At 44.7% G+C, this 25,622-nt stretch overlaps 1 protein-coding gene across 10 annotated transcripts in view; it reads left to right on the top strand.

Annotated features, from left to right (window-relative positions):
• NF1 (neurofibromin 1) overlaps positions 1 to 25,622 on the top strand; it is a 193,464-nt gene that overhangs the window by 40,622 nt on the left and 127,220 nt on the right. For all 10 annotated transcript variants that reach the window (XM_075194951.1, XM_075194948.1, XM_075194945.1 and 7 more), the window contains exons 7-10: positions 12,886 to 12,961; positions 21,080 to 21,237; positions 22,081 to 22,254; positions 22,579 to 22,707. In XM_075194951.1, the coding sequence (XP_075051052.1) occupies positions 12,886 to 12,961; positions 21,080 to 21,237; positions 22,081 to 22,254; positions 22,579 to 22,707 (537 nt within the window). The remainder of the gene's footprint in view (positions 1 to 12,885; positions 12,962 to 21,079; positions 21,238 to 22,080; positions 22,255 to 22,578; positions 22,708 to 25,622) is intronic.

The following is a 25,622-nucleotide window of genomic DNA, read 5'->3' as shown; positions in this document are numbered from 1 at the left end:
TTGCCAGACGGATTCAAGTTGACCTTCAGACACAAGTTACAATAGTGTCAACCCTTACCATCTGTTGCCAACTCAATGAAAGGGAGTTGTATGGTAGGAGATCCAGGAGGCGCCAACTGCTGAGAGAGAGGCAAAAGAAAGCCTGACTGGAATTTAACACAAGAACAAGCCATATTCTTTCTGGAAGAATGTCCTTTGGTCAAATGAGACAAAAAATGTTTTTTGGTAAAGCACACCGTCACTATGTTTGCAAAAAGGAAATTGAAAAGAACACCATTCCTACAGTGAAACATGGAGGTGTTAGTAAGGAACGCTGCACTCTGTCTCCTATTTTCCAGGTGGTCTAGTAGGACAGGAAGTGGGGCAGTGGCGCGGCCGTCCGTATAGAAATGCTGCGCATGCGCTAAACGGAAGTGTGTGTTATGAGTTCTCAGTGAGATAAGACACATTAGTAGCTATGTATGGGCATGCATTTGTAATACAAGTGACCTGAGGTTCTTCTAAAAGCGGAGCCTGTCCCATAATGTTTCTGCGCTTAGGTGCAGTATACCAAAAGCCTTACAAATGGATACATGTATATGAAGAGTACTGCTCAGTATACATGACCTGCATAAGTTGTACCACTTTATTGCTGCTACAGCCATTAACCCTGTGAGTACCTGCATTACTATTACAAGTGTTCAAATAAATCAACAACTTGTATATGTTTAAACGTGTGAACTGACAAATATATGCAACATGGCTGACACCTTACAGACACCAAAAGGTTCTTGCAATAGGTGGTAGTTCAGAGATGCCTTGGTGCTGCTCTGCTGCATTTGAATTTGTCATGAATGGCATCATGAAATCTAGATAATAAGACTTTTACTCACCGTAAAATCCATTTCTCTGACTCCATTGGGGGACACTGCGAGACATTGGGGTATAGTAGTGGGCTCAGGAGTCTTGTCACTTTAACTGCTAGATTGTTAAACTTCTCCCCTACTATGCTCCTCCTCTCCTGTGAGATCCTCAGTTTTGAATAACCAAGGCGTGAGAGGAAAGGAGGTGATACAACCTGAAAGGTTTTTAAATTATAGAAACACCTAACAATAGTCTTCACACACAGAACTATATATAGAGCAAGGGAGGGTGCGCAGTGTCTCCCAATGGAGTCAGAGAAATGGATTTTACGGTGAGTAAAAATCTTATTTTCTCTTTCCTGCCATTGGGGGACACTGCGAGACATTGGGGATATACCAAAGCTTCCTCAAGGGAGGGATTGCTCTGGACCAGCTGCGCGCATAATTCTGCGGCCAAAGCTTGCATCGGCCGATGCGAAGCCCTTCAATCTGTAGAACCTGGTGAAGGCGTGGACAGAAGACCACGTCGCCGCTCTGCACAACTGCTCCGCTGACGCCACGTGTCTAACCACCCAGGAGGCGCCTACTGCCCTGGTAGAATGTGCCTTTAAATGCTTAGGAGCAGCCAGCGAGGCTGCCATATAGGCCTCTCGAATTGTAGAAGTAATCCAACGGGCAATTGATTGCTTTGAGGCTGGCCAACCACTTTTATGGTCGTCATAGAGAACAAACAGGTCTCTAGACTTTCTAACCGGCGCCGAGCGGTCTATATAATACTGAAGTGATCGGACGACATCCAGACACTGTAAGGACTCTTCCTGTCAATCTCTTTTTGACCGGAATGCCGGAACCATGATTTCTCGGTTCAAGTGGAATCTGGATACCACTTTTGGGCAGAAAGAGGGTTTTGTACCAAGTACCGCCTTGTCAGAATGGAAAATAAGGAAAGGGGGATCACAGCAAAGAGCCCCTAATTCTGATACTCTAGGAGCTGAAGCTAAAGCCAATAGAAAAGCCGTCTTCCAAGTAAGATACCTAAAATCTATGGAATGTAAAGGTTCAAACGGAGGTCTGGAGAGAGCAAAACGGGGGCTGAATATGCAGAACCCCTTGTAAAAATGTCAATGTCAGCCAGGTCTGCAATCTTCCGTTGGAAGTAAACAGAAAGAGAAGATATCTGACCCTTGAGGGATCCTAGACGTAGACCCTTCTGTAGACCCTCTTGCAAAAAGTCAAGCAAGCGAGAGAGACTAAATCTTGAAGTGTGAAACCCTTTAGCCTCACACTACAGGATATGTCTTCCAAACTCTGTAATAAATGGATGACGAAGAAGGCTTTCTGGTCTTGATCATGGTAGCTATTACCTGCTGAGAAAACCCTCTAGTTTTAAGTATTACGGTTTCAATAACCAGGCCGTCAAAGCTAGATGATTTAAACCTTGGTAAAGGAACGGACCTTGAACCAGAAGATCTGGCCGCAAAGGTAGACGGAATGGAGGAGCTGCTGCCAGCCCTAGAAGGTCTGAGAACCACACTCTTCATGGCCAATATGGGGCTATTAGAATAGCTGGAACACGCTCTCTTTTTAGCTTCTTTAAGACCCTGAGCTATCATGGGGATGGGAGGGAATATGTACACCATCCGAAATTTCCAAGGGGAAGACATGGCATCTATTAGCTCCGCCCCTGGGTCTCGAGCTCTTGAGCCGTACCGTGTGACTTGATGGTTCAGTCTGGACGCCATCAGATCGATGTCCGGCCTTCCCCAGCGATCCACCAGCAGAGAAAATACCTGTCTGTTTAGGGCCCATTCCCCTGGATGAAAGGTATGCCTGCTGAGGAAGTCTGCCTCCCAATTCTGAACGCCTGGAATGTGGATGACTGAAATCCTCGGAATGCGATGTTCCGCCCATTTCATTATGCGTACCGCCTCTCGCATGGCTGCGGAGCTGCGAATACCGCCCTGGTGATTTATGTAAGCCACCGTGGTGGCGTTGCCTGACTGTACTTGTAGAGGTCTTCCCCTTAGGAAATTCTGGGCTCCTATCAGCATATTGTATACTGTTCTGAGCTCCAGTATATTTATAGAAAGAGAGGCTTCCTGAGGGGACCAAAGTCCCTGAAGTGTCAGGTATCCTGTGTCCCCCCGACACTCACATCCTTTGTGACGAGAGTTCAAGACCAGGTCTGAAGGGATTGGCCCCTTTCCAAGTTTCTCCTGGATGTCCACCAGGCAAGGGATAGCCTCGTGGGAGTGAATAGGCGAATTATCTGCCTGTCTAAATGCTTCTGAGATCCTGACCACTTGTGCAGGATCTCTGCTTGAAGAGGACGGGAATGAAACTGTGCAAATGGGACTGCCTCGTATACCGAGACCATTGTCCCCAGGAGCTTCATACACTTTAGGATAGAGACCCTCCTTTTCACAAGGAGGGCTCTGGTCTCTTTCTGCAGAGCCAGAACCTTCTGGTCTGGAAGAAAAATCCTTTGAGACTAAGTATTGAACACTAGGCCCAGGAAACGCATCTGTTGTGCTGGGACTAGTGAAGACTTCGGTATGTTCAATACCCAACCGTGACTTTGAAGAAACTGCATGGAGGTCTCTATGTGTGCTGAGTTAGGAGAGCAGCTGATGGAGCCTTCAAGAGAAGGTTTATTCCCTTCTGATGTAAGAGACCTGCCATGATCGCCATAATTTTGTTGAAAACTCTGGGCGCAGTAGCTAGACCGAAGGAAAGAGCCCTGCATTTAAAGTGTTCCACTCCTACCACAAAGCGTAGCAGACACTGATGACCCTCCCATATTTCGACATGTAGGTAGGCATCCTTGATGTCTATTGATGCAAGGAATTCCCCTTCTTCTATACCTGCAATCACCGAACGAAGGGATTCCATACTAAACTTCTGAATCCTCAATTGCCTGTTTAGCAACTGAACATTTAGAATGGGTCTGAAAGAGGCGTCTGGTTTTGGAACTAGCAAGAGGTTTGAGTAAAAACCCTGTTCCCTTTCCAGAAGAGGGACCTGTACTATAACCTGTGTAGCCAGGAGTTTTAGAATGGCTCCCTGAAGCGCTCTGCGCTTGAGAGGACAATTGGGGAGAGGGGTGATGAAAAATCTGTGACTGGGGGGATAGGCTAGGTCTATGATGTAGCCTCGGGACACTATTCCACGAGTCCAGAGATCTGATGTGGACGCTCACCATTGATCTCTGAACTGAAGAAGACGTGCTCCCACCTGTATCTTCCCCCGAGGAGTCTTGTCACGCGGAATTCTTGTCTGCTGGGCGAACAGAACCTCGCCTAGCTGCTCCTCTGCCTCTGTTAAATGATCCTCTAGCTGCCATGTATTGGCCTCTAGACGGGACTCCTCCACCTCAGGAAGAACTCCGAAAGGAACGAAATCTACCTTGACGGGGGTCTATTGTTCACCATAGGAAGAGCAGTGCTCTTACCCCCCCATAGTTTTGAGAATTACCTTCTACAGTTCTGCACCGAAAAGGGTTATACCATCATAGGGTAAATTTTCTAATGCTCTCTTAGAATCGGCATCTACCGACCACGTCCGTAACCAAAGGCTACGACGAGCCGCAACAATAAGAGCAGAGGCCTTGGCATTTACAGATACAGCATCCATAGCTGCATTCACTACATATTCAGACATCTCTAGAACATGCTCTGCTAAATTTAAGAGCTCTGAACGAGGAGTGTTATCCCTAAGACCCTTAATTAACGCCTCAGTCCATAGCTGAACAGCCTTATTAGCCCAAGCCACGGCCATATTAGGTCTAAATAAGCTGTCAATAGCCGTGTATGCTGAAGGAGCGCTAATTCACACTTCTTATCAGTTTGATCCTTAAGGGCTATATGTTCCTGAACAAGAATGGCAGAAGATGAAGCTAGACGCGCTACTGAGGTGTCTACCCTAGGTAAAGATTCCCATTTAACTGCGTCCTCTGAGGGTAAGTGGTAAAGATATTTGAATCTGCCCGGCATCATAAATGGTCTATTTGGTTTCTGCCAAGCCTCCAAAATTATTTCCAACATTTCTGGAGAACGAGGGAGCGTTGCTAGCTGAGTTTTTTGGTTCTTTTAAACAGGGAGACCCCTGCGGGAGCTGAGGGTTCAGGTTCAGGAAAACCGAAGATATATCTGATGCCTAAAATGAGACTGTCTACACTCTGTGAAGCTGCTGAATCTGAATCATGATAGCCTTCACCTTCAAGGTCTAGCTCTAATTCCTCTTCCTCAGCAGAGGAGAGGTCTGAATCATGATCTAGGTTCTGAACCGTATCAGAAATAATCATTTTTCCCTTGTGAGTAATAGATAATAATCTATTCTCTTTGAGGGCTGTTTCAGAGTGTGAGCCTGTGTTCTCGTCAGACTGACTGCTTGTAAGGGTGATTAGAGTAGTGTTATCACGTACCTCAGTAACCCGCAGCCGACGCTAGTTTTTCCACAGCAGATGAGAGAGATTGTAGCCAAGGAGGTTCCACCACTGTGTCAGACACCTCCTGGGCTGAGCTGTTCCGCGCCTGATCGTAAGCAGTACAGGCTGTGCAGAGGGCGTCACGGTCTGTGTGTTCAACAGAAAGCTTTGTCTTACATCAGGGGGAATGACGTGCTTAACACACGCCGACTTCGCTTACATTGCGATACTCACATGCCGGTTACAAGTGTTAGCGGAAATGGTCAAGATCTACATTAAGGTTTGTAGCCATCTACTCACCATCGGAATCCTCGTCATCGGTGTTCTCATGTCGATGACATTGTTGTCGGTGTGGTAGTCATCGGGAAAATGACTACCACCGGTGTTTGTGTATATATGTGTATGTGTGTTATATGTGTGTGTGTATATGTGTGCCTGAATTGAACGTCCCTCCAGTAGTGCTCCCCTTCTCTTTTCAAACCTCTCCCTGGTTCTTAAGCCAAACGGCTCCTTTTTTGCCCCTTTCTCTGCCTGAAGGCCTTAAATCTACATCTGGGTCGACAGATTTTGCATGGAGTACATGAGGACCTTGATAAACGGTTTGGAGCCAAATGAGTTCCTGACCTCCATTGATGTCAGCAATGCTTATCTCTACATGCCTAACTGGGAGGGGCATCAGTCACTGCTCAGATTTGTCGTGGGGGACCCCCATTTTCAATTCAGGGAACTTCCGTTCAGCTTTTTTTTCTGCACCACAGGTCTTTACAAAGATCATGGTAGTAATGGCACATGGTTGAGTTCCTTGTTAGTATGCATTTACCCCTAACAGCGATTTGCTCATAAAGGCAGAATTGAATCAATAACCTTTGGCTTCATCTCTCTCTGATCATATAAATGCTGGGACAGCACTGCTGGATCCTGAACTTCCAAATGTCCCAGTTTGTTCCCTATGGTGTTCATTGACCTTAACTTAAACACTACAGCACAGAAGGTCCTTATTTCAGGCAGCAATGTGCGCTCTCTTCAAGCCATGGTGAGAAGGAGGGTCATGTCGCAAGTCGTTCTTCCAACCTCCTCTGACGCTGATGAGGAAGATGGTTTCCATCTTTGAAACGCTACCGTATTGTTGTTTCCAGTCTTTGACGTTTCAGTGGGACCTGATGTGCAAATGGTCAAGCTCTCCGCTCCAGCTAGCCTCTCAGATGCACCAGTTGAGAAACACTTGATGGGATGAGCACGTCCTTTGACTCGTGGTCTTGGATTATTGTCACCAAGGATGCCAGTCTTCTGGGATAGGGTGTGGTCGTTTTTCATCGCTGCCTCCATGATCACTGGTCAGCTCAGGTTGCGTCCCTCCCAATACTGATCTTGGAGCTGCAATCGCTTTGGGGGGCCCCAGTTGCTCCTTCAAGGCTCTAGTCTGCCTTCAGTCTCACAACACCAAGGCTATAGCGTATATTAGTGGGAGGGAGGATCAAGGAATGCCAGTGCAATGAAAGACTGCCAGGATATTGGCCTGGCAACTGTAATCTGCAGCGGGAGTCTACATGCTGTGGGAGTTCTGTTTAGGGTCTTCATCGGACCGGCTCTACCTGGCAGCCACCTGATCCTCTGTCAAAACTTTACCTATTATTATGGTTTTAATGTTTTTGCATGTCCTGATGCGAGTTTTAGTTTGCAATATTTTGTGTGTCGATTTGACAGCATTCCCTCCCTTTGGGGACTGCTTTAGAAGGTCCCCATGGTCCCCAAATTGGATGAAAGAGAATTTTTATACTTATGATAAATCCTTTTCTGTGATTCCATTTGGGGAACACTGTGTTCCTCCAATTCTGCTCTTTTGCTCGTTGCATGTTTTTTTCTGGTGCCCTTCCTTTGGGCTTTTCAATTATACTGAGGAACTTCAGGTGTTGCAAAGGGGGAGGAGTTCTGTCAAGTTACATTAAACAATTAGTGAACTATTTTTAGGTGCAAACTCCTGAGAAAACTTTATTATAAAAATCATCTTTTCTTCCAGCATTTTCATGGTTTAATACCAATAAAAGGTTTGCAATGCTTGTAATCTATTGCTCACAACAATGTATTGTTTGAGTATGTTTGTCAATGAACAATTTTTATATTCCTAAGTGCAGCAACTCTGTTTGCACTTGTGAAGCTCTCAATAAACATATTCTAGTGAAAACAAATGTAAAAATATTATATAAAACTCATGCTTGGTGTTACAGTGGTGGTGGTGTGAGTGTTGGTTGAAGATTTGGGTATGGAAATGAGCAAGGGCATAAAGGCATAAGTATAAAGTATTTCTAACAAATTATGAAATAAACATGCTTTGTCCATCCGGGATTTTCAGCCTACTATGAACTGCCGTGTTGGGTTGGGTATAAGTAAAACAATGAAAATTAACCTTTTTGAGGTTCATGGTCTATCAATAATGTGACTAATTGGTCCTGTAGTTTATAAGTTATGTTCCTCTTTATGTGTGTGTACATACCTTATACTGGCAGGAACATTCCCACTGTCTTGTGAATCTGTGACCTTATTAAACTGTATATAAAGTCTGTCCACTGTCTTAATTTTCACTCTGAATGATCACAGTCTGCTTTTATAGCAGTTGTTTCTCATATGTCCTTTTGGGGGCGGACTGTGATGCATAGGGCTATAGTAGGTGGTCCCAGGGTGTCAAGGCACTTTAACAATAAACTTGTAAGTGTGTGGTTTCACCCCTGCTATACCCCTCCCACATTAAAGAGAACTCTGTTTAGTTCAGGTGCCTTATGGAATGGGGCATGTTGTTTAAGTCTTCTGCCCTGGCTTTTTAATTTTTTATTTAATTTTATTGAATGTGTTAACTTTTACAAATGCTGGGCTCAGGGATATCTCACAAGGACGGATAGCCTGCAGCCTTCCTCCAAACTTGGTCCCTGAGCCCAGTTGAGTAGCCTGTGGGCTCCCTCACCCCCAACACCGCTGCCATTAATTTTTAATTCAGTCTAATGTCTCCTGTACTTATTGCAGGAGATGGTCACCGGCTGTCAGTGCTGCACAAAGGCCGCGCTGACAGCCGCGACGATGGCAGACCTAGGGAGAGGTGCTGCGGTCATGTCTCCGTGGCTATGGCCTATCTGCATCACACTTGTCAAACTCAAAGGGTTCCACCCGTTAGTGGTGTGTCCCAGGTGGAATACACATTGACGCAATTACCTGCAGAGGTCGCACATGGATTGGCTATCGCCTCTTCCTCTCTGGAATGCATGCTTAATGCATCAAATAGAACATCACACAAGCGTCATGTCTCACAGGAGTCTAGGATTCTAGACTCCACTTTTGACCTTTCATCTGAGGAAGACACTCTAGGGGAATAGGATTCAGGTAGCATTGAAGAATCATCCGGCGTCCAAGGCATGGTTGATTTGATGTTAGGGGTCCACCATATTTTAGACTTTACTAACCCAGAAATATCACTCGCAGCTTGATTTTTGTGCCTTTTAAGGCAGCTGAACCAGCTCATTTCTTCTCACCCTTTGCTCAATTAATGGATATGATTTCAGAGGCATGGAAAAAGCTTGACGGCTCCTGTCCTATGCCAGTAAAGATCAGATCTCTCTACCCCCTACTAGCGAAGGAATCTGAGAGATTGGAAGCTGTTTCTATGGTGGACTCACCTATAGCCCAGTTGACTAGAACTAGAACCCCACTACTCTCCCTGTAGAAGGGAGCAATTTTGCTTAAAGACGCCACTTACAAAAAAAATTATATATTTTTTTCTCCTACGTTCAGCTTAGGCAGTATATTCAGGCCAGGCATTTCCACAGCCTGAGTCAATAGGGCCATTCAAGCCTGGGCTGGACAGTTAGATAGAGGTCTACGTGACTGTTGACCACTGAGTTGCTGATCCTGACATATCGCATCAGAGAAGCTTCTAATTTTCTAGGACAGGCATCTTGGATACTATATCTGTTACATCTAAGTTCTCAGCACTAATCATAGCAGCCAGGTGCTCTTTATGGCTTCGGTCTTGGTCTGCAGATTCCAAGCGCATTCTGGAAGCTATGCTTTTTGATGGGATTTCCCTTTTTAGAGCACTGTTGGACCAGCTCATATCTGAGGCTACAGGAGGCAAAAATCCCTTCTTGCCGGTCACTCGGGCTAGACCTAAACATACCAGGTTTCGATCCTTTCATGCCTCCAGCAGATCTAGAGCAACCCTTGCAAGTGGTTAGTCTGCTTCTACAAGGGGTGGGATCTGTTGAGGCCGTGGGCCATCTAGACAAGGAAACCAGAGTTGACAGTCTGTCTCAGCATGGTGGGATTCTCATGCACAGAGATTTGCTGTTTCAGGACAAGTGGCTTTAATCATCCCTCGACTTCTGGATCAGGGGAATTGTCACTTGGGGTTATGTCATAGACATGCTCCTCTTCCTTTATTGCGGGTTTTTCACCAAAGGGCTTCAAGTCTGTGGTCAACAGCGTAGTGCACTCCGAGTGGAAATACAGAATCTTCTGAATTCTGGGGTTATAATTCCCTTCACTGGAGAGGTTTGGGGTTTTACTCCAACCGTTTTCTGGTTCCAAAACCAGATGGTTCCTTCAGGCCGATTCTCAATTTAAAGACCCTCAACCAACAGGTACGTGTCCTGGGTTTCAGAATGGAGTCTCTCTGGTTGGTCATTTTGGCTATGGAACCCGGAGAATTCATGGCTACTCTGAACTTAAGACGCAGATTTTCATGTTCTCATTTGGCAGGGCCATCAATGTGTTCTACGCTTGTTTAAAAAAGAAGCCCACTACCAGTTCAGGGCGTTACCCTTTGGCCTGGCTACTGCTCCTCGGATGTTCACCAAGATGATGGCAGTTATGGCAGGCTTTCTCCACTCAAATTTTGTCACAGTGGTTCTTTACCTGGATGACCTATTAAAGGCATCATCCTTCCAAGAATTGACCCGCCACATGAATTGACCCGCCTAGAAGCACACGGATGGGTCATCAACCATTCAAAGTTTTCTCTGATACCAGCTCAGAGAATGCTCTTTTTGGGTCTCTTGACTCCAGCTACCAGAGGGGTGTACCTCCAGGTGGACAATAACCAGTTGGTCCAGTCCAAGATCAGCTATCACTTGAAGAGACGAGAGGGGTCTCTCTACTTCAGTGCATTAAGTTGTTACGCACAATGGTCTCAGTCTTCGAGATGGTGCCGTTTGCACAGTTTCACTTGTGGACGTTCCAGTGGGAACTTCTGAGCAAATAGTCAGTCTCATCGTCATCTGGACAGACATATAATCAGACTTTCCACCCCTGTGCAGCCAGTCTCTCACTTGGTGGTTGAACATGTCGCACCTTTCCAAGGGTCGCTACTTCCAGACGTGGGAGTGGATGCTGGTGACCACGGATGCCAATTTGAAGGGGTGGGGAGGGTTTCAGGATCTGTGGGACCCCAAAGGGGTGCTGCTCTCCATCAATGTATTGGAGCTTCGGACGATTTATAGCGTTGTTCTCCAGGCGCAGAGCTTCCTGCGGGGAAAGCCATTTAGAGTCCAGTTGAACAACACCACAGCAATAGCATACCTGAACCATCAGGGATGTTGTGGCCGGAACTAAACCCAGGAGTAGAAAACTTGGAGGCCAATTGTCTCAGCCTCAATGAGGTCCATCCGGGAGAATGGTCACAAGGATGTGTTCGGCCTTCTGGTTCAACGTTGAGGTTGCCCATAGCTCTGATGACGTCTCGGTTGAACTTCAAGGTTCCACTATTCTGCGCATAAACCTGTGATCCAGCTGGAGGATTCGTTAATGCCATGGCAATCCTGCTGCGTTTTAGCCTAGTCTACCCATTTCCTCCACTTCCTATGCTTCCGAGAGTTCTCAAGAATTTGAAAGGAAACTGGTAACGGCCATCCTGGTGGCTCCAGATTGGTCTCGCCGAGCTTGGTACTCGGGATGACTATCGAACCTCTGTTCATTTCTCTCTCCACTCAGACTAGTTCAAGGTCCTCTTTGCCACTCGTTAAGTCAGATGTCTTTGATGGCGTGACTATTGAAAACATGATCCTCCAGGCTATGGTGTTTTCCCACTTCTGTTGTGAAAACCACGATTAATGCCAGGAAGCCTTCCTCCGATGCAAACTACCATCAGGTCTGCAAGGCATATTTTCTTTGGTATGAGGCAAATCATTCCCACACCTCTTATTTCAACCTGTCCAGGCTGCTCGACTTACTTCAGGTAGGCCTGGACGAGGGCTTGCATTTATAATCTTAGAAGTTGCACGTTTCTGTGCTGTCCGTTTTCTTTCAGCGTTAGTTGTTTGTCTTGTCGGAGGTTCACACCTCTTTACAAGGAGGCACTTTATGTGCTATGTGCGTTTGTTCACCCGGTTGAGCCATGGGATCTGAATTTGGTTATTCAGGCTTTGTTAAAAGAACCATTTGAAGCATTAGACTAGGTGTACCTTAGAGATCTTACCTGGAAGGGGGCTTTTCAATTAGGGGTGTCTTCTGCTTTCCGAGTGTCTGAGTTTGGGGCGTTGTCTTGTGTGTGTGTGTGTGTGTGTGTGTGTGTTCCCCCCCTTCCTAGTTTTTTCATTCGGACTGGGCGATGCTTTGCACCATGCCCTCATTTGTTCCTAAAGTTTTCTCTTGTTTCCATTTGAATCAGGAGATTGTGGTACCTGCCTTCTCTCTGAAGGTCTTCGGATCATTCCTTGTTATTGCTGGATGTGGTCTGGGCCCTTGGATACTATGTAGTACTGTGGGAGACTTCGCAAATCCACGGATTTGTTTGTGGTGCATGACGCGCCCAAGCGCGATTGCCGGCCTCTAAGGTGTCCTTAGCTCGTTGGATAACTTCCACCAAAAAATTGGCCTAAGTAAGCTCTGCTAGGCCGATGCCAGGGGGGCTTGTCGGCTTATTCGACCAGGGCTGTGGGTGCTTCCTAAGCGGCACGTCACTGAGATTCAGCTGAATAGTTGTTCTGGGCGGCCATGTGGTAGTCTGTCCACACTTTTGTCAAATTCTACAGGTTGCAGGGCTTTGAATCTCAGGATGCTAGCTTTGGCTGTAAGGTTTTGTGTGCAGCTGTTTCTGAGGAAACCCTCCCTAGCTTTAGCTTTTGGGTAGCTTTGGTATGTCCTCTATGTATCACAGTGTCCCCCAATAGGACGTATGAGAAAATAAGGTTTTTGTACAAACTGTAAAATCCCTTTCTCGTAACCATTGGGGGACACCCTTGCAATGTCTCCTCTGCTGAGCTTGCTTTTGCTGTGTGTTTGGTTAACCTTATTTTGTGTCCCTTGTGAGGCGTTGTTATACATAAACTGAGTGCTTCTTCCTGGGGGATGGGTGGAGCCACACATTGACAACTTCTTTGTTAAAGTGCCTTGACTCCAGGGATCACCTTGTATACCCCTATGTATCAGTATCCCACAATGGACTACAAGAAAAGTATTTTACAGTGAGTGCAAAAAAAATCCTATTTTGCTAATGTTCTAGTTTTTACACAGGTTGTGCTACTCATGTTGTATTTTGTAAAAATGGCAGGATGCTTACACTTTAGTGGTAAACTTTTATTCTTATGTGGTGAAACAATTGTACAGATTAATTTATATGTTGTTTTCTTTCTGTAGGCATTTTGGAATTGGGTTGAAAATTATCCTGATGAGTTTACAAAGTTGTACCAGAGACCTCAGACCGATATGGCAGGTAATTTTTTTGTAATAAACATTAAAACAAGCTGGTGCAGTGCAAGAGAGTGTCCAAAGCTATATGTGCACACACTCTAGTAGAGATGTTACCTGTTGGTTTACCTCTGTGCCTTCGATAAGGGATTGTGGTTAGTTCTGAAATTGTGATCATGGTCATCAGTGGAGCACAAGAGGATGCTGCTACTCTTTTATTGATTAGTTACCACATAATCAAAAGATGCCTGGTACTACCATATGTTGTTATATTGTGTCAGAAATAACCATGGTTCATCAGATTTATCGCACACAGCAGTTGTATTTGTGGTTTCTGGTAAGAACCATCTTAAGAAATTGTGAGTATTCTCTCATGTTTCATGACCATCATTTTCACACACAACTAAAGAATGCGGTATTGCATCTGCAACCAAGATTGGTGGAGACCAATATAAAACAGTTTTTGCCTTGGTGAATTATAAACTTATGCAGACTTATTTACGCTTTTATAATGGACCATTAAGCTTAAAGTTGATGCAATAAAATGATATATTGGATGTACATATATTTTATAGGAATATATAATATATAGTGTGTGTGTGTGTGCAGATTTGCTCACTTGGTATTTTAATAGTTTTAAAGACAGAAAGTCTGCCACGCAGATGAGTTCCCCCATAAACAAATAAAAGGCTACTTTATCTACAGTTCCGATAAGAGGACATCTAAAGGGAACGTATACACTTTTTATAGGTTGGCTTTATTTTAACTTACAATGTCCTGTGGAGCACATGAGTAAGTTACTTTGCACAATTTCTTGCCATAATTGTATTTATAGTGAAAACTGCATTGCTATGTAAAACAAGATTAAATACCATTAATTTAGATTTCACTGTTTCCATTGCTTACATTGCTGATTTGTGTTAGCAAGAATTGTTTTGTTTGAGCATCCTGAAAAATCCCCCAATAGCTACTCCTCCACCAACATGAACATCATAAAAAAAAAAAAAAGTATTTTCATATTGAGAAAATCTGGAACCTTCATTTTGAACCAACGCATTTCAGTGATGAACAGTTTTATTTAAAGGACAATAAACCCATCAAAAAATGTGGGGCTTTCCAATATGGTTAGTCTAATGTGCTCTCACACACATGGTGTCAAATCAATTTTGGGCTCACTGTCACTGTTTGGTAAAAATGGAATCAATTATGCCCATAGTGATAGTGTCTTAAGATTAATTTACACAAGTGGTTATCTTGCATTGCACCAGTGTCTGAGTTGCTTTTTCCATTAGCTGGTGTTTGCTAGGTCATAATGTATGTCAGCTGGAACAGTTCAATGGCCATTCACATGGATGCATTCTAGCAGGATGCAAGGTGTAAACAGATTAAAAAAAAAATTATTATATTTTACCTGAGAAAGTTAACTGCCTGATTAAGGGAGTCTATAATTATTATAGTGCTGGCCATTTTATTTTGTGGAGACAGTAGTAGCTTGTTCCTAATATTTTTTCTCCTTAATAGATATTGAACATTTATTTCTCTGACATCCTTGGGGGACACCGGGAACATTGGGGTATAGAGTAGGGACAGGCGAACTGGCACTTTAACTTTAATTAAACTAAGCCCTGGCTCCTTCCCCTCTATACCCCACCTCCTGTTAGAGCCAGTCTAGTTTAAGTGCCCAGCGAACGGGCTGTATACTGAGCTGCGCTGCAGCTGAAATTCTTTATATTTTATTTTATGCTTATAATGTTAAGTGGAGACCCGTGTGCTGACAGCCGGCGGTTCAGTGATCCGCGCAGCGGCTGTCGGCCTCCGCTGCTGTCTACTGTCGGCCTCCGCTGCAGTCTGCTGTGTAATTGGAGTCCGGGCATGCCTGACTGGAGCAGATGGTTTTTACTTCTCTCCCGAGCCGACTGTGAGTAGCGGAGACTCTGCAGAGTATGGGCCAGCAGCAGCAGCTGACAGGGCACCGCTTGAGGAAGTGGCAGTGCGCTGTCTGGAGGGGGAGAATGAGAGGTTCCGTGAAGGGATCTAAATTGCCAAGCTCCGCTCTCCCAACGTTTTACTGCCCTCCTAGGAGCCGGGCACAGTCGTCGCAGGCTGTGTCCGTCCTACATGTGCAGATAGCAAGCTTCATGCACACACTGCGTCTGGCGGGTTGGCAGCAGGTTAATGAACCCTCTCTGAGCATAGTGTTAAGAGAGGGAGGGGTAGAAAATCGCAGTGTTCCCTGATCTGGCTGTTTTTTACTAAAAGCAGTCATTTTTAAGAGGTTTCTATTTTTAGCTCAGGGAACAGGGTCAGGCTAGGGTCACTAACATAGTGAGCCCTGCTAGGCATTGGATTGGTGGAGGGGGTTGTCAGAATTGGACGATAGCCAATCCAGTGCTGGGCCCTGGGGGGAGTGGTTTCCTCTTATGCACTTGCTCCGTGGTGGTCTGTCACTCCTCGTGTGCAGACACCAAAATTAGACAGCCATTTTATAGCTCCAACTTCTCCCCTTTTCTGTCCTGTGTCCTGTAAGGTAATTGGTTGGGGGTGGTTGTTTCAAAAGTTTGTCTTTTACACTTGGGAGCTTTATTGGCTGTATTGCAGGCTTACATTCTGTGCAAGTTTGTGTGCTGCTTGTTATCTGTATTGTGTTTATTACATTGTGCTGTGTTTGTTTTGTCCCATCTGTTAACATGTCAGAAAGGGAAAAATCCATGCGTGGTAGGGCTGGTGTTACATCTATGCTGAGTTTCACCTGTGCTGTCTGTCACGCTAAGTTACCGTCTGGGCAGTCAGGCGCGCAGGCTCTGTGCGTAACCTGTCGGCCCACGGAGAGCACACAGTGTGAAACAGCGGCTGCTTGTTCACATACAGAGCAACCTGCCTGGGCTCGGTCTCTCTTTAATATGGTGGCTGAACTTGCTCAGATGGTACGGTCTCAGGGGGTTCCATCTTCAGATTCAGCTTCCTCTGTTGCAAATGACATGAGTTCGCAAACTCAGGGTTTGACTGTTTCTGCCCCGGTAGAGTCTGTAGAACCAGCCTGGGTACAGGGTCTTGCATCCTCTGTACAGGGTTTGGTTGCGGTTTCTTCCTCTTTAGAGAGGAAGATGCAATTGGCCGCACCGTCTTCCTCACGTAAGCGTAAGAGGGTGGCGGCACCTCTTCAGGGAAATGAGTCCGATTCTGATTGTGGTTTCCAGGAAGAGGGGGAGTTACCGTTGGATTCTGACATAGATGCTTCTTCGGCCGTGGAGCAGAAGCGGATCCAAGGGGGGGGGCGATCAGGGCAGGGGCTTGCTGCCGGCGGCTGCACACTATGTGCAGGTCCGTTTGCAGTGACAGGCAGGGACAGTGTGCTGCCCGGCTGCTCTGATTGTGTTTTAAACACAATCAGAGCATCCGGGGAGCACACTGTCCCTGCCTGTCACTGCTGAACGGACCTGCACATAGTGTGCAGCCGCCGGCAGCCTCAGATGTCAAAAAGGGGGCGGGGCCTAAATCGCTCCCCCCTACATGGCCCCGGGTACAAATATTCTCTAGATCATCCCCTGCCGTGGAGGAGGTTCATGCTGATCGTCAGAGTGTGGAGCAGTTAATTCAGGCTGTGCGTCAGGTACTTGAGGTTCCCGAGGAAGAAGTTCCTGAGGCTGCTGAGTCTTCTCTTTTGTAAGGCGCAAGAAGAAAGCTTTTTCCTTATCTTCCCAATTGAAATATTTGTTGTCAGAACCCTGGGCTTCTCCAGACAGGAAGTTCCAGCTATCTCGGCGACTGCAGTCGTGTTATCCCTTTCCCCCTGAAGTTCTCGCTAAGTGGGAGACGCTTCCACGGGTGGATGTGGCTGGGCTAAGGTTAGCCAAGGTAACTGCTATTCCTCTTCCTAACCAGGGTACTCTTAAGAACGGTCTCAACCTTCCGGTCTGTACCATCCTTAAGGCCATTTTGTGGCAGCTGGTGCTTCTTTGAGGCCTGTGTTGGAATCAGCGTGGGTTAACAAAGCTGTAGAACACTGGTCAGAACAGCTGTCTTAAGGTTTGTTGGCAGGTAGGCTGTCCTCTGAACTGCTTCCATTAGTGGAGCAAATTCAGAGGGCAACTGATTATTTAGGAGAAGCTATGGATGCGGGACTGATTGGGGCACTTATTTCTGCCTCTGCAGTTTCAGCTCTTCGTACTCTCTGGCTTAAGTCCTGGGAGGCTTATGTAGAGTCTAAAAAGGCTCTTGAGTCCATTCCTTTTTCTGGAGGCGTTTTGTTTGGTTTGCAGCTTGACTCCATTATCAGTCAAGCAACAAGGGGTAAGAGCACTTTCCTTCCTGTCAATGCTCCCAAGCAGAGAATGTCCAGATTTCGGGGCTTTCGTTCCGCAGGAAGGTTTCAGGGACAATATTCCTCAGTTCAATCTTCTAGAGGTCAGTCATCAGCCCCTAGAGGTGGCTTGCAGCGGAGCGTCAGGCCTGGTCTGCTCGACGTCCAGCAGCAAACAAACAAACAGTCCGCATGACGGGCATTTTGCTCCTCCGCTGTCATCCGTGGTAGGAGCCTGTCTCCTTTTTGTTCATAGATCGGTGGTTTCAGTCTACCACCGATGTCTGGATTCGGGGGGTGATGAACCAGGGTTACAAGATCGATCTGATTGGTCTTCCTCCCAGACAGTTCTTTTCCACAGGGCTTCCGGCTTGTCCAAGAAAACGATTGGTGTTAACAGAAGCGATTCAATCTCTTCTTTCGTCCGAGGTGATTATTCCGGTCCCTCATTCTCAAAAAGGTTTAGGGTTTTATTCCAACCTTTTTCTTGTGCCAAAACCAGACGGCTCTTTCAGACCAATTTTCAATCTAAAAGATTTGAACACCCAGGTCAGAGTGCCCAGCTTCAAGATGGAGTCGGTACGCTCAGTCATTCTCGGCACGGAACAGGGAGAATTTATGGTGGCTCTAGACATCAAGGATGCATATCTCCATGTGCCTATTTGGAAAGGTCATCAGTCCCTCTTAAGGTTTGCAGTTCGATCAGAGCACTACCAGTTTCAGGCTCTTCCCTTCGGTCTGGCCACAACCCCACGTATCTTCACCAAGATCATGGAGGTCTTGGCTGCTTTGCTAAGGTCCAGGGGAATTACAATCATTCCTTACCTGGACGATCTTCTTTTAAAGGCAGATTCTTCAGAGAGGCTACAGTCACATATTCAAGTTGTAATCCAGACTCTGGAGTCTCATGGTTGGATTATCAATTTAAAAAAAATCCAAAGTTGATCCCATCCCAGTGGATGGTGTTTCTGGGTCTTTTATTCGACACCCGGCTACAACGGGTGTTCTTTCCTCAGGACAAGATTTTAGCCTTGCAGAAGATGGTTAAATCCCTGTTGGTGGAATGGAGACCCTCGGTTCATTTTGCCATGAGACTTTTAGGCAAGATGGTATCGTCATTCGAGGCGATTCAGTTTTCTCAGTTTCATCCATGGGAGTTCCAGTTGGAACTTCTGTCGTAATGGATCAAATCCCATCGGATTCTGGCGACTCAGGTTTTCCGCCTGTCTCCGCAGACACATCAATCACTTCTTTGGTGGTTACACAAACAAAACCTCTTTAGGGGACGCAAATTCAAAAATTGGAATTGGACTCTGAAAACAACGGATGCCAGCCTTCGAGGTTGGGGGGCTTTCTGTCTTCACGCTCGGTTTCAGGGGCTTTGGACTCGGAAGGAATCCAAGCTTCCTATAAATGTCTTAGAACTGCGAGCAGTGTTTCATGCTCTTATGAGTACGCAACACTTGCTGCAGTGAAGGCCAGTGAAGGTTCAATCAGACAGTGTCACAGCAGTGGCATATCTCAACCATCAGGGCGGCACCAAGAGTCCCTTGGCCATGCGGGAGACTCACAAAATTTTTCAGTGGGCCGAGGCTCACGTTACAGCGCTCATGGCCATCTTTATTCCCGGAATAGAAAATTGGGAAGCAGATTTCCTAAGCAGGCAGACTCTGCACCCGGGAGAATGGTCCCTCCATCCGGTGTTTCAACAGTTAGTGGAACGATGGGGTCAGCCGGATGTCGACATGATGGCATCTCTGTTGGACCACAAGGTTCCTCTCTACTGCTCGCGCGCAAGAGATCCCAGGGCAGTTGTGGTAGACTCCATATCTGTCCCTTGGAGGTACCGCTTATTGTACCTTTTTCCTCCGGTAGCCATGCTTCCACGAGTATTGAAAAAGGTGGAGAGGGGGTGTTCCAGTTCTTCTAGTGGCGCCGGATTGGCCGCGCAGGGCCTGGTACACCGACGTGCTCTTCATGGCAGGAGGTCGGTTATGGCGGTTGCCGATACGCCCAGACCTGTTGACTCGGGGTCTCTTTCGGCATCTAGGTTTGCAACGTCTGGCTTTAACGGCATGGCTGTTGAAGCCATGATCCTATGAGATGAGGGTTTTTCCGACCGGCTTTGGCAAAAATATATCATCGAGTCTGGAAGACCTATATTGGCTGGTGTGAAAGGAAGGGATATCCTAAGTCTTCTTTTCGTCTGGCCAGGTTACTTAGGTTCTTGCAGAACGGCTTGAATGCAGGTTTGCGTCTTAGTTTTCTTAAGGGTCAGGTATCAGCTCTTTCGATCTTCTTTCAAAGAAAACTTGCTGTCATACCTGATGTGCAAACTTTCATTCAGGTTGTTGTCCATGTACAACCTCCATATGTTCCTCCAGTTCCGTCATGGATTTTAAATTTGGTGTTGAGGGCTTTACAGCATCCACCGTTTGAACCCTTAAATACTGTGGTTTTCAAATTTCTAACGTGGAAAACTGTTTTTCTTTTGCCCATTTCAATGGCACGCAGAGTTTCAGAGCTTGCTGCCTTGTCTTGCAAGTCTCCTTTGCTAGTTTTTCATAAGGATAGGGCAGTTCTTCGAACCATGCCCTCTTTCCTTCCTAAAGTTGTGACTAGATTTCATCTGAATCAGGACATTGTCATTCCTGTACTGACTGATTCCTCGTCTTTAGATAACGATGAGTCTATTCGTTATCTCGATGTTGTCCGTGCCTTGCGTATTTATGTAAAAAGGTCACAGAAACTGCGCAAGACTGAGGATATGTTGATTCTCTACGATGCTCACAAAAGAGATTGGCCAGCTTCAAAAGTGACGATTGCTAGGTGGATTACAGCGGTTATCCATCAAGCTTATAGTGGGGCTGGGGAGCCTGTCCCAGATAATCTCCGGGCGCATTCTACAAGGTCTGTAAGTGCTTCCTGGGCGGCCCCCCATGGTGCCTCCAGTGAACAGCTGTGTAAAGCGGCCATGTGGTCGTCTGTACACACATTCACTAGGTTTCACAGGTTTAATGTCTCTGCATCCAGGGATGCAAGTTTTGGGAGAAAGGTGCTTCGGGCCGTTTCTTCTGAGCGTTCCCTCCCGTGAGCCATTTGTGGGATGTCCCCAATGTTCCCAGTATCCCACAAGGATTTCAGAGAAAATGGGATTTTTAAACTTAAGTAAAATCCGTTTCTCTTAATCCATTGGGGGACATCGGGCGCCCACCCTTAACGCTCTGGTTTCTCCTTCTGTTTGATATGTTGGCTGGTTGTTAAAAGAATGTTGCTTTAAGTTTATTCTCTTTTCTTGGTTTTCTTTCTCTCCCCCTTTCTGTGGGCTCGATTAAACATAGACTGGGCTCTAACAGGAGGTGGGGTATAGAAGGGGAGGAGCCAGGGCTTAGTTTAACTAAAGTTAAAGTGCCAGTTCGCCTGTCCCTACTCTATACCCCAATGTTCCCGGTGTCCCCTAATGGATTAAGAGAAACGGATTTTACGTAAGTATAAAAATCCCATTTTCTACAAGCTTGCTTTACAGAGCCCATCTAAATTTCTACTGAGCTGTGAACAATTCTCAGTAGTCACAAATAGGCAATATAACAGTTGTTTGGAGCAATTTGAAAAATTTATGAAATATGAATAATTTGTTGTCATCCCTTAATTTTACAGGTTTGCATTGTCTGTCTTCAAAATTTTAGAGGTACTTGCCCATGTGTCCATTGCTTCCCAATTAGTAACATTATTTTCCTAGGTTTTGATGTTTGACTGTCAATTAGTATAGCAAGTGTTTTGCTTCCAATAAAAAAAATCTACACGTTGACCTATGCCGTTTTTCTTTTTTTCCCTTTGTTCAAGACTGTGCGGAGAAATTGTTTGACCTGGTGGATAGTTTTGCTGAAAGCAACAAACGAAAAGTAGCAGTGTGGCCTTTGCAGATAATTTTACTCGTTCTGTGCCCAGAAATTATCCAGGACATTTCTAAGGAAGTTGTAGACGAAAACAAAATGAACAAGGTGAGAACCTGAAAATGCTTTTTTTTTTTCTCTTACTTAGGTTTTGCTTTATAAACATAAAAGTTTGATGTCCATTTCTACACAAACTCCAGTAAATAATCTCACCTATACGGAGATTAACATATTGTGTAGTACAGTTGAACAAGAATAAATGATCACAAAATAGCATTGAACATGGGCTGTATAATTGTTACCAAATTATAGATATACATAATATGGGAGTCAGATATTGATAATTAATGTGAAAACAGGCACCAGTATGAGTTTACAATACATAGCAATAAGGTGTTGTACCTGATACCTGGGAGGGATTTGCAGCATAGTTAACTTTCATGGTAAGATGGCGTTTTAGCCAATTGTCCCCATGCTTTTAGGCAGTTTATGTGGAAATAATCTGTCTGAATATAACATTTATATTAGGTTAACATGGTAAGTCATCCAATGTTAAGTTGTAGCTTTACATTTTTGACATATTCCTGGGTAAACATTACACATATAGGAAAATTGTAAGGTGTTACTATATTTACACCAAAGCAAACGTGCCCTTTGTGACCTCCCACCTCAATCTGCCATGGTGGCTCACAGGGCTGAGGAATTCAATTGGTCCATAATACTTCTGTAGAATTCTGTTCTAGAACTGTTTTAGGATTATAGTACTGTACCGGGTTTTCTCTATCTCTTTATTATAATGATCTGAAATTGCTGGTCAGTAATGTGTGCACAGACATCTACCAGTGAAAGGGTTAATTCTGATTACTGATGCAGATATTGATGTCAAGCACAGTTTTCCTGTTTGTGGTATACAAAATAATGTCTTTTTTTTTTTTTTTTTTCTGGTTTTAGAAATTGTTTCTTGAAAATCTCAGGAAAGCTTTAACTGGGCACGGAGTCGGAAAGCCGCTGACAGAGAGTGCTGCAATTGCTTGTGTCAAGTTGTGCAAGGCGTCCACATATGTTAACTGGGAGGATAATTCTGTCATATTCCACCTTGTCCAGTCTTTAGTCATTGACTTGAAGGTGAGTGTAGCAGCACTTTATCAAAATAACCGTCGTTCACAGAGCTTTTGTAACTTGTCATTTTTGTAGTTGCACAATTTGTTTGGGGGGATGTGTTTGTGTTTTACATGCTTCATATATACTTTTTGCTTTCGTAGGAGCACAAATGTACTGAATTTAGAGAACTATGAGCTCCTTATAATGTACACAATTTTCCATTATTTCTGATCAATTCTGTCCATCTGGTTTGAACTTGATCAATGAGTTCAGTTGCGACATGAATTAATTAATTGATGTTTGGTTCATATATACCTACAGTAACTACAGCACTTTTTGTTTTATTAGAATTTGCTCTTCAATCCCAGCAAGCCTTTCTCTAGAGGGGCAGGAAACCAGAATGCAGATGTGGATCTTATGATTGATTGCCTAGTTTCTTGCTTTAGGATCAACCCTCACAACAACCAGCATTTCAAAGTATGCTCTTCATGTTCTTTCTGTGTATGTTGCGTCATCCAGAGTTTTAAAAAAAATATTTTTTAAAAAGAATATATCTTGACTGTCATGCTGAGGTAGCTTTCATTTGTAAATAACCTATTTACTTCTGATGTGGTTATTGTAACAATCCTATTCTATATTGTGAGCTGCAGGCATTGTGTAGCTTCAGTTATTTTTATTTTGTACTAAAGTAAAACTAAGCAAATCATGTAACTTCACTTTGCATTGTTTTAAAATTGTTCTGTCATGACGGTATGTGTTTTTCCTTCGGCCAACTGGGGGGGGGGGGGGGGGTCACAGACATTACTCTGGGGTTAAGCTCCACCACTAGGAAGCTAGGCACTTTAACTATAGAACTCATCCATTTAACCTCTTTCATTGCTAGGTAGGTCAGTTTTACAAGTGTCCACAGACCTATGAGATTGGGGACTTGGCTCTCCCAGATTTTCTTTAGTTTTTCTTTGTTTTTTTGTTTTCTGAAGCATATTGTTTCCTTCTTGGCTATATTCATGTTACATCATTAGTCTGCCTTATTACTGATACCCGGAGCATGATAGAGGATTACTTTCAGCCCTTCTCTTCTTCTGTGGGATATTAACCCTATGTCACCAGCACAGTGCACAACTTTAGCACTATCCTTCTTAGTCTTCTCATCTATATTAGCATTTATTACACTTTCTTAATCTCCCTCTAAAACACCTTCCCCAAGACTTTCTGGTTTTCTACCACTAGTTTACCTTCCGCTCAATTTCCTTTTGCTTTTACTCACTACTTATTCTAGTCTTTTAGCCAGTTGCTCGGTCAGGTTCTCATATCTTTTGCGCTTTCATCTTTCTGCTTTTTTTTCTGCTTCTTTGTCAGCTGTTCTCTGTACTCCTCTGTGCAATGGCTCCAGTCTGACACTGAGTGACCGACTCAGTGGCACTAGGCTCATCCCACCTGATTTAGACAGAGGAGAGTCCCACATTGGCTCCTCTGTTTTCAAGCAGTTCACTATGCAGTCAACACTTTTTGGGCTACTCTTCAGTGTTTTATACATAAATATTAGGTATTCTCCATTTTGTGTTTTACACACACCTTGTCCCACTATGTCACCGGTTTCCCCTCAGTACTCCATAATAAAGGTAATATTTACCTATGTAGTTTACAGCCAACCACTCCTTTATTTTCTGTGCCTCATAGAAACATTCTCTCTAAAATGCTGTAATTACATTAGGCTCTGGCGGCTACTGGTATCTCCCTAGTTGTTGCCCATTATTTAATGACATTCAGCAGTGCATGGGGGTGTCTGCTACATCTGAGACTTAACCTGCGATTACTTGTGCAATTGGCCTGTCAGCCAGTGACAATATAATATGAACAGACCTTCCCTGACATTATTGCATGTGTGTCCAGTGTCTTTAGTCACAATGCCAGTTATCATGTACCTGTGTAATAAATATCACCCAAAAAAGGATATGTAATATTCACGTGCTTTCCTTATATTAACAACATATAGTTTTTGTATCTATTTTTGCAGGGAATGAAGTGGTTTTTAACTTCTCCCTGTAAGACAGAAATAGTGTACCAGTTTTAATAGTGAATATAAAATATTGGTAACATCATCCATTTGTGGAATGTGTTTTCCACATACTCCATTTCTCTCAATACTGTTTTAAAGTACTAATGGAAGAAAACTGCTTTCGACAACTTATACATGTAAAAACAAAAAGCTGCTCTCAACAGTTCTTATTTTGGAGCCATGTGATCAGTTTATAACGCTGATGAGAGAAATGGAGGGAAATATGATCAGCCTGCTTTATAGCATGTCTCCTATTGTATGATTTTCAGGAGCAAATTGAGAGACACTGGTAATGAACTGTTTATGGTGAATGTGTGTAGTCACCACTGTTATGCCACTAGAAGTGCAGTGTATAGTTATACCATTTCACTTTCCGGTGTTATTTTTCTTAGTCAAATCAAAGATGCTCTTTATTTAATTTACCTTTAGATTTTCTTGTAATTTTCCTTGGGGAAAATAATTTTTCTATAAATCCATGTGGAATGATGACACTGGGAATACATGGGTTTAAAGTGCCTTGAATGTAACTTAGGCAATTTAAATTTACCGGCAAAAATGTAAGGTCCTCTCCTATAACCCAGTGTCTGCTAGTGGAACCTCAGTTTTTCTTAAGTGCCTTCTGGACCTGGGTGCTGTTTCTGTTACTGCCATAGGCACATTTGGATTTTTAGTATATTTTGTTTTACCCTCAGCCGTAGCTGGGGATCCCTTGAATGGGCTACAGAGGTGCCGCGATTGGCACCTCCTTCTACTGTTAGCCTTGGCCCGCTTCCATAGTGGGATTGTCTCTCTGTGGCACCCAGCCACTGCCGCGAAAGGTAGTACCTAGTATTTCAATGCGGGCAGGAAACAGCACCAGGCTGCGCACCTGAGGTGCAGCAATGTTAAGTGGCTCCCTGCTACTTCTGGATTAAAGTAGCTGTTCAGCCCCTATCACCGGGACTGGTTAGGAGCTGCTGGGAATAGAGGTTCCAGGTGCCCTGGGTGTGGGTGTCAGAAGTTAGATTGGGGCTGCTCTTCATAGCACCCTGAACCCTCCATTTTACCCACCCTCCCCCCTTCAACAAAGGAAGGCTAAGGTGGTGGCCGTCCTTTTTGTGGCAGGCATCCCTATGTACCCGGCTCCCTGGAAGGTTTCTTATACGTTCAGCGCCTCATGCCTGGTGTGGTTTCCCAATTGAGCAAGCCCACTAGTAGGGACATAGAGGACATCCTGAAGCGGCAGCTCCTTCTCCTCGTCTACTCTATAAGATCTAGGGTGAAGTTAGTGGATTGCATTTTTTTAGAGCTTTTCCCAATACTCTGGTCTGTGTCTTTTGCAGTTCCATATCCT

This window comes from Mixophyes fleayi, chromosome 2 (assembly GCF_038048845.1).
Source record: "Mixophyes fleayi isolate aMixFle1 chromosome 2, aMixFle1.hap1, whole genome shotgun sequence".
NCBI classification, from domain to species: Eukaryota; Metazoa; Chordata; class Amphibia; order Anura; family Limnodynastidae; genus Mixophyes; species Mixophyes fleayi.
This window is presented reverse-complemented; position numbering and strand designations above follow the sequence as displayed.